At 33.3% G+C, this 10,261-nt stretch overlaps 1 protein-coding gene across 1 annotated transcript; it reads left to right on the top strand.

The window, feature by feature from the left end:
* The first annotated feature begins 543 nt into the window (after window positions 1-543).
* LOC124930387 lies at window positions 544-1,314 on the top strand. The gene is made up of 2 exons (XM_047470737.1): window positions 544-883; window positions 1,106-1,314. The coding sequence occupies exons 1-2, from the start codon at window positions 544-546 to the stop codon at window positions 1,312-1,314; spliced, it is 549 nt and encodes a 182-aa protein (XP_047326693.1).
* The last annotated feature ends 8,947 nt before the right edge of the window (window positions 1,315-10,261 follow it).

Genomic DNA, 10,261 nt, shown 5'->3' with positions numbered 1-10,261 from the left:
CAAGATAAAAAATATAATATCCCTCCAACCATTATTCATATTATCTCTTTCTCTCTCATTCACTCATCTCTACTTATCATTTATTTTATTCTGTCTAACTTGGTATCAGAGCAATCAACAGGGAAACCCCTCTTACATCGATACCCTTCTAAAATGGCTCAAAATAATGCCTACTCACTTCAATATACATCTATTATCAAACTCGGCCAAAATAACTTTGTTCTCTGGCGTTCTCAAGTTGTACCTACTTTCAAAGGGTACAGATTCTTTGGATTTGTCAATGGAGATCTCCCAGCTCCTATTAAAACCATAGAAGCATCGAATTCCATTGAGCTTCAGGCCTGGGAACAACAAGATCAATGTTTGTTAAGCTGGTTCCTCGGAACACTATCTGAATCAGTGTTTGTACAGGTCGCGGGTGAAAACTGTATTTCATCTCAATACCTCAGGGAAACACTTGAGTGACGCTTCTCTACTCAGTCTAAAGCTAGACTAATGCAGCTCCGCCTTCAACTTCAAACTATCAAAAAAGGAGAATTATCCATGGAGTCTTATCTCCAAGCTATCAAGGTCATAACTGATAACCTTGCGGCTGCCGGGAAGAAAGTTACAGACGAAGATCTTATTCTCTACGTACTTGGCGGCCTTGGACCCGAATATGAATCTCTTCTAGTCACAGTTACTACACGTCCATATTCTATTACTGTCGACGAACTTTCTAGATTACTTTTTACACATGAAATCAGACTTGAGTTTCTCTATGCCAACTCGCCAACTGCTAATGTTGTATATAGTTATCACGGAACTTCAACGACTACGACTCATACAGATAAATATGTATTTTCTCCCTCTTTTGGATCTGCTACTCGTCCATCGACACTAGGTGACTTTTTTCACTCACATCAGAGTGCCTCTACTACATCTTTTATTTTAGGGCAGCCATCAAATTTCTTTAATTCAAGAAGGACTGGTCCATCTCGCCCTCATCGTCCCTATCGTGGTCCTCAAAATCAAAATTGGCCTAAATGTCAAACATATGCTCGTTTTGGACATCTCTCTAATATGTGTCGTTCTTGTTTAATTTGTCAACTTTGTAATATTCTAGGATATTCTGTAAGAACTTATCGATGTAGATTCAACCAGAATTTTTGTTCATCTTCCTCATCGACAACTATGATAGCAACTCCATCTATTGTATCTGACTTAGCTTGGTACTCTGATTCTAGAGCAACTGATCATTTGACTGCTAACTTGGACAATCTCTCCATTCATTCTCCTTACAATGATGAGCAACAAATTCTAGTTGGGAATTGAAATGGACTAAATATTTTTAATATTGAACATTCATCATTTACTGTTACTCACAGATCTATGCATCTTAAAAATATTTTACATATTCCCATGATTACGAAGAACTTACTTAGTGTGGCTCGATTTACAGCCAACAATAATGTATTCTTTGAATTTTATCTAACCTTTTTTGTTGTGAAGGATCAGGTCATGAAGAAGGAAACTCTTCGATAAACCTTGCATAATGGAATATATCGACTATTCAGTCCAAAGAGTGCACCTAAACAAGGATTTATTAGTTCCTGATCAACTGCATCAGTTTGGCACTCTCGATTGTGTCACCCGACTCCTGCAACTTCTACTTATGTTATGTCTCATTTTTTAATTTTTTTTAGAACGCTGGGTTCCGCTACTCCTATAGAGTGCGACTAATCCCCGCGGGTTAAGTATATAGCCCATAAACACACTTAACCCTTAACCAAGTGCAAAACTTGCCGCTTGACAAACTCAAACCCAGGACCTCATGGAGACCTGGGGGATATCCACCTCTTATTTCCGTTAATCTAGAAGAGAGTATTGTTATGTCTCATTTTAAGTTACCTTTGTTGGGTAATATGCATACTGAATTTTTTGATGCTTGTCAATTTGAGAAAGCTCATAAACTTCATTTTGTATCATCCAAAATATATTCTTCTACACCTTTAGAGCTTATTCACTCAGATGTTTGGGGACCTGTTTTAATCTTTTCCTCTAATGGTTTTCGGTACTTTATTATTTTTATCGATGATTATAGTCGATTTACTTGGCTCTATCCGCTCAAACGCAAATCTGATGTGTTGACGGTATTTATTCAATTTAAAGCATTAGTTGAAAATTAGTTCAGTAAAAAGATAAAAACTCTACAAACTGATGGGGAGGCCAATATCGTACCTTTGGACATATTACTTCTCTTAATGGTATACATCATAGACTCTCATGCCCTCATACAAGCGAGCAAAATGGGGTAGCCAAACGGAAAATTTGTCATCTTACTGAAACATCTCTTACTCTACTTACTCATGCATCTATGCCCCTTTATTTTTGGGATGAAGCTTTCTCCACAGGTACCTATCTTATCAATCGATTACCTACACCTATTTTGGGTAATCGATCTCTCTATGAAGCATTGTTCTATCAAACTCCCAATTACAACTTTTTGCGCACTTTTGAATGTCATTGCTATCCTCTTATTCAAGCTTACAACAAGCATAAACTTGACTTTCAATCCTAAAAGTTCTTATTTTTGGGCTATAGTCCCTCACATAAAGGCTATTAATGTTTTCACATCCCCACGGGACGCATGTTTATTTCACGCCATGTCATTTTTAATGAAACCATATTTCCCTACAACCCATCATCTCCCCCACAAAACCCACAACCTATATATACATCACGAACAATAAATCCTCATTCTTTATTACCTATCACATCTACTATCCTTAGTCCACCTAAACACACTAGTCCACTTGAAACCACATCACCCTCTTCATCACCTCCACCTTCACCTAACCCAAGAGGTTCACCTCTTCATCATCTCCACCTTCACCTAACCCAAGCGGTTCACCCTCTACTTCAAATGTTTCATCACCCACTCCATATTCTTCACCACCTACTTCCCCCTCACCCATCATCAATCAACGTCATATTTCAATTCTCAAAGCCCCTACTTTCTCCAATCATCTTATGCGCACCCTTGCCAAGTCCCGTCTCCCTTTTTCTTCCGCCTTTTGCACAGCCATCACCCCTGAGACGACATGCTTCTCCTCTGCTAATAAAGATCCCTCTTGGCGTTCATCCATGACCTCCAAATATAATTCTCTTATTTAGAATCAGACATGGTCTTTAGTTCCTCAAACTCTACACAAAATAATGTGGGTTACAAATGGGTTTACAGACTAAAACGGAAAGCGGATGGCTCAATTGAGCGTCATAAATCTCATCTTGTGGAAAAAGGCTTTCATCAACAACTTGGTGTTGACTATGTTGAGACTTTTAGTCCCGTTATTAAGCCAACAACCATAAGGACCAGTCTTGCACTTGATGTGTCCCAAAACTGGCCTATTCACCAACTTCATGTTAGCAATGCCTTTCTTCATGGAAAATTACACAACGAGGTATATATGACTCAATCTATTGGTTTTGTTCATCCTGAATTCTCTAATCATGTGTGTCAGCTCCATAAACCCCTATATGGTCAAAAACAAGCACCTCATGAATGGTACTCTACTCTATGATCCTCACTCTTGTCGATTGGATTCTTTGAAGCTAAGTCTGACTCTTCTTTATTCCTCTATCATTCATCTACAATCACTATATATATCCTTGTGTAGTAAATGATATTATCTTTACGGGAAACTCAGCTTCACATCTGTCTACAATCATTTCTCGTCTACAAGACAACTTCCCCCTTAAAGACCTTGGACAACTCCATTATTTTCTCGGTGTTGAAGCTTCTCGCTCATCTGATGGGCTCTTTGTGAGTCGGTCACAATATATTTAGGACCTTCTTATTATGGATGACATGCAATACTTCAAACCACTTAATTCTCTCATCTTTACTAGTTCTTCACTTTCTAGATATGATGGTGATCCCCTTTCTGATCCCTTCTTATATAGAAGTATTGTGGGAGCTCTACAATATTTAATTCTCACTCATCCTAAATTAGCATTTGCGGTCAATCGTGCTTGTCAATTCATGCACGCTCCAACATCCACCCATTGGGTTGTGGTCAAACGTATATTACGATATATTTTTCATAATCCACACCATGGGCTTGTCTTTCGTCCATCGACATCCCTCACCCTTGAGGCCTAGTCTAATGATGATTGGGCAGGTTGTCATGATGATCATCGATCCACTAGAGGATATTGTATCTTTCTTGGTAATAACCTCATCTCATGGAACTCCAAAAAACATGTTGTTGCTCGATCAAGTACTGAATCTGAATTTCGAGCCTTAACTCATGCCACTACCGAACTTTGTTGGCTTCAATCTCTCTTGAGTGAATTACGAATTCCATCAATCCATCCACCCACTTTGTGCTGTGATAATATCGGCGCAACATTTCTCTCTACAAATCCAGTGTTTTACGCTCGTATAAAACATATTGAGATTGATTTCCACTATGTCCCAACTCATGATCAAATTGTTGACATATTTAAGAAAGGATTGTCATCACCTCGGTTCATTTTTCTCCATGAGTAGCTCACGGTGTGTGCCTCCCCGTATCGCTTGAAGGAGGGTATTAAAGATATTAAGGATATTAAAGATAAGGATGCCCTTTTACATTCTAGTGAGACTAGAAAACATAAAGTCTCATTCATTCCCAAGAAAATGTCAACACCTACCAAGGGTCTGCCAATTAATAAATGACGTTGTTTCCCAACACATTGAATTTTTTTTATCATTAGTGTTTTCATTTATTCTTTTAATCTTTCAATGAATGTAATGTATATAAATAATATTGATGTAATATCAAATACACAAGATAGAAAATATAATCTCCCTTATACCATTATTCATATTATCTCTTTCTCTCTCATTCACTCATCTCTACTTATCATTTATTATATTCTGTCTATCTGGGACAAGGGAAAGCTATGTTACGAACCATATTTGTGCAACTTGTTTTTGTAGACTATTAGAATAATATTCTTAACAACAATCAAATATGTATTATTTACTATAACTTATATTTATCTGAGCCAAATATCATTATTAATGGTTTTATTTGTTATAAAGGTCTTAGATTTTCCTATATTTGTATGTTTCTATAAAATATTAAATTTGCAATGAATTAAAAAGATTTTAACTCATAATGTTGTCGTAAATGTAATTGTTTATTATTAAATTTGTATGTTTCTATAAAACATTGTTTTATGATATCAAATTCCAATTTAATTAGATTAGAATTAGAATTAAATTACAATTATTAAAATGTTAATTTTTGTAAATCTATTTTATATAATAATATTTAATGTTATTTTACCGGGTTCTCGCACCACAATTATAATGCACGACTCGTTTTATGAGAGTAAACAGGCCGGGTTGTTGGGTTGTGGGTTGATACACCTGTAACCCCCAGGATCTTCATCGCATTCCATAACTTAGCACGCATCGAGGGACTGTGACAATATACTATCGCAGGAAGGCTCGATGTTCGATGCGTTTCATTATTGGTTTACGTGTCAGGCATCTTTTAAAATTAAAATTTTAGTTTTTAAAAGATTTTGATAATAACTGGAGAAGAAGAAATTAGTTATGTAAAAACAATTAATCCTTTGTTCAAACTGTAATAATCTGGAGTTAAATAACAATTTAGCAAAAACCAGTTTAAATTAATTAAACATAACTAATTTAAAAGATTGTTTGTTTGAAAAATTAGAGTCGCCAAGTGATTTTAAGAAAATTAATAAAATGATACGTATACAAACGTATTTATACGAGCGTTTCTGGAAGAAAAAAAAAGTTTGTTGTCTGTTTACGTTCGGGAAAGGTCTTTCACGCTATCTCCTATGAGCCCGTCTAAGGACGGTTCTTGAAAATAAAATATGATAAACTTATTTATAACATTTACTTTCTTTTAATTAGTAACCAAGGGGTCCTAACAAGGATATGTTTATCTCTTGTAAATAAGTGTATAAAATTAATTGGAGAGGGGTGTGTACCTGTTGCACTGGTATTTCGATTTAACAAAACCTGAAAATATCAGAGAAATGTGTTAGATTGTATATCCAAACAAGGTCTCAACAAAAATATTTACTTTGGGAAACATCCCGGAAATATTTAAAAATCATTTTCTAACATCGGGAACATCATTTAAAAAAATGGGTTTGGCTCCAAAAATAGTTTTGGATTTTGAAAAATGGAACGAAACAAGCCTTAGGATCAAGGTCGTAGGCTTGGGTCCGATTTTTCTTATCTAGGCTCGGTAGGGTTCAGGAGGTTTGGTCCTAAGTGAGTGAGGACTCGGTCTTAGATCTAAGGTTAGGTTCATCGGTCCTAGGCTAAGTGAGGCTCGATTATAAGTTAGAGACATCAGTCATAGGTCTAGGGTTAGGTTAGGTTTGTTGGTCCTAGGCTAAGTGAGGCTCAGTCTTAATCATTGGTCCTAGGCTAAAGGTTCTCGGTCCTAGGTCAAAGGAAGGCTCGATCCTAGGTTAGAAAAATCGGTCCTATGATAAGAAGAGGGCTTGGTCCTAGCTGAAAATCATCAGTCATGGTCCACGGTCTTGGCTGAGAATCACCAGTCCTGGTCCATGGTCCTAGTTGAAAACGTCGGTCCTGATCCATGGTCCTCGCTGGAAAACGCCGGTCCTAATCCACGGTGCTTGTAGAAAACGTCGGTCTTAATCCATGGTACTAGCTGAAAGTCATTGGTCCTGATCCACAGTCCATACTAAAGAATGCTGGTCCTGATCCACGGTCATAGTTGAAAGTCACCGGTCCTAATCTATGGTCCTAACTGAAAGTCACCGGTCCTGATCAACGGTGTTAGGTTCGTTTCTCGGTCCTAAGCTAAAACCTTAAGACTATGTGTTCTTATTTTGGTTTAAACTTAAGAAGTCCATAACATTTGATTTGGATCATGAAATCACGATTCATAAACTACATTTAATTCATATGATCATAAAGAACAAAAACCCTTAAATAAATAACGATTTTGAAATTTCTACAAGAATCAATTTATAATATCCATTTTAGGTCAAATTTTGGGATCTTTTAAATTAGGTCATTTCAAGGTCTAATTTTGTTCCATTATATTTGAAATGATAAATATAGTTGAACTAAACCAAAATAAGAACATCCTAATATCATTAAAACTGTTTTTAAAGATTGATTCAAAATACAAATTTTCAAAAATAATATTTGATTAAACATGATCAAAATGATGAAACAGTTGCTTGGAAATCATCTCAACATGTTAACAAACATGTATAACAACTAATTGGATCAACAAATCTGGAATAGATTGCGAACACAAAATTTCAAAAATCTAATTTTCAAGCTTTATTTTTAAGAATTTCAGTTTGATTAAACATGATCAAAACATGATTACAGTTACTTGGGACTCATTCAAACATGTTAATAAATATGTATAGCGACTAACTAGATCAAAAAATCTAGATTTAAACCAAGAACACAGATTTTAAAAATCCAGTTTTCAAACTTAAATTTTCAAAATTTTGAACAGATCAAATCCGGTCAAACAATAAATTTTAAAAAAATTAAAATTTTCAATCAAAAACTCTAATACAAGGCTTCTGGATTCATACCAACAGCTAGAGAATACTCCTTGGATATGTTGGAGGTTATCCAAAAGCCTGGATCAAAGTTGGGATCGCTTGAGGAAATTTTTCAGAAAAATAGTTTTTGGCCGGAATCTTCAAACTTTGATATAGTGGGTATTATTGTGTAATTGTTTGATGATATGGTAGTGGAAGGGTGAGGGTGGAAGGGATATGATCGAATTTGAAGATTTTCGATCCTATCCCTAATCTTATCTCGTTCACTAGCAGCCTTATCCATGAGGGATGAGGTTTCTAGATAGAGGGCTATCGTAGGCGCTGACGAGACAAACGTGCAGGCGAAGAAATTCGTGTATTTGATCGCTTATGTAGTAAGCTAGAGCTTCTAGAAGAAATGCGTCAGCGACAATAGCGGATCTAACGACCCATGCGTTCGATCGAAGATGATGAGAGAAATGACGCTGTTTTGGGTGACAGAACATCAGGTTCCAATTGGGTTCTGTCCGCGGTCAGTCTGGTTGACTAATGGGTTAGTATATCTCGTTAGTTTATCCGGTGTGGGTTGTTGCGCGTTAGATCCATTTTAGCGGGGGTCTGGCGCGTTCTGGGTTGTTAGATGAGATCTGGGCGCTCATCAGAAGGTCTAGAATCCTGCTGCAAAATTTTAACAAAAATCCGGTTACGCAAAATTATCCAATTTTATTTTTATTTAAAATGTTATTTAAAAATCAATTTTATTCCCTTTTAAATCCATTTCTTCACTAAAAATTTCACAAAAAATATTTTTGAAATCATAACAACAATTATGATCATATTTTATTTTAGAATATTTTTGGAAATTTAGGGTATTTTATTTAATTGGTTTAAGTCATAAATCAAACATAATTTATGATTAAATCACAATAAATTTTCATCATCTTCTTTGGTCTAATTCAGGTCAAATAAATACAATATTTTTTCTTAAATTATTTTTGACATTTTGAACAATTTTCTTTAATTAAGATTTAATTATCATAATAATTAATCCTTAACTAGATTTTAATTCCTTCTTTAAGTTATATTGAATTTAAAATTTTAAAATATTATTTTATTATTATCAAAAATAATAATATTATTTGAAAATTAGGATAAGTCAAATTTTCATTCTTACATCACCTTTACAACAATTTTGAGAAATTAATTAAAAAAAATATAAGATTAAAAATATTATATATATATATCATTTTGAAACTAAGTAAACTATTTGACCTTTATATTTAAAATTAAATCAAATGATTTTATAAATATTTAACTATAAATCTTGAGCATTTTTTATTTTTTAATCTTATAAATTTTATTTTTATGTTAGAGCATAATGTTTTTATTTAATATAAGTTGAATAGTTTATTTTAATATTTTTAGTAATAATAATTAAATATTCATACACAAACTTATAAATATAAATTAACATTATTAAGTATTTTAATGGTTAAATTATATATGTAGGGGCTCGGCTCATCCCGAAATTTTTTTTTTTTTTTTTACGATAGAAATATGACATTACCCTTAATCTCTTAAAAAAAATTAATATAATTCGTTATTTTTTTATCTAATTATTAAAAAATAGTAAAATTTTACTTTTATGAAAAAATAAAAAAAAAAATTCCGTTATTATTTTAAGCCTAACCTAAATTTTTTTCAAACCCACCCTAATTCAAAATCCTGGATCCGTCTATATATATATATATATAATTAATTAATTAAGTACGATTTGTTTGAGAGTTAACTTGGAGCGGTTAATTATAAAAAGTATAAAACTAAATATATATATATATATTTATATATTGAACTTAGAATCTATTAATATATTTACAACATTTAACCAACTAAATTACTTGACCTTTATATTTAAAATTCAATTAAATTATTTGATAAACATCTAACGATAAACCTTTGACATTTATTAGTTAATAATTTCTTATAAAAAAAAAATTTATGTTAGAGGGTGATGTCTCTTTTTGATACAAGTTGAATAATTTATTTTGAATAGTTAGTAAAGTTAAATTATTTATAATACATAATAATAAGTTTAAATCTGTCCTACGTAAATTTAAAATAATTTAAAATAATTATTGATAGTTAAATATGTGAATGAACTTGTTGGTGGGCGGAAATGAGAGTAAAAAATATGTAATGATATGGAGTGCCCTATATATGATGAGAGGCTCGATCAATTCAAATAAAAGGACATTCGTAATTTATTTTGAAAAAACTCTGAAGCATGGTGAAAAGAATTGAAGATAGTTAGAAAATATATTCTTGAATTGCTAATTGTTTAGATATTATTCAAAAAATAGTATATTACAAGTTAATTTATTCAAGAAAAATGATGTGGTTCAAGTTGGTTGAGTGTGGAAATTTTAAGGCAATATGAGTTGTAAAGGTTTTGTTATGAGATTAAGTAAAGAGATGTCGATATATACCTAATTATTTGTTATGAAGTAGACGATGAAAGTTCATATTGGGTCTTATCGGCTTTCGATCTATATTTTGTTTTGAGGAATTACACGATGGATGTTCGTCTTAGGTGTCATCGGTTTTCGACAGATATATAATTTTTAGGAAGTTGATGATGGATGTTCGTCTTGTGTGTCCTCATTTTTTTTATAAATATTTGATTTTAAAAATTAGACGAGAGAAGTTT

Source organism: Impatiens glandulifera, chromosome 3, assembly GCF_907164915.1.
Source record: "Impatiens glandulifera chromosome 3, dImpGla2.1, whole genome shotgun sequence".
Lineage (NCBI taxonomy): Eukaryota > Viridiplantae > Streptophyta > Magnoliopsida > Ericales > Balsaminaceae > Impatiens > Impatiens glandulifera.
This window is presented reverse-complemented; position numbering and strand designations above follow the sequence as displayed.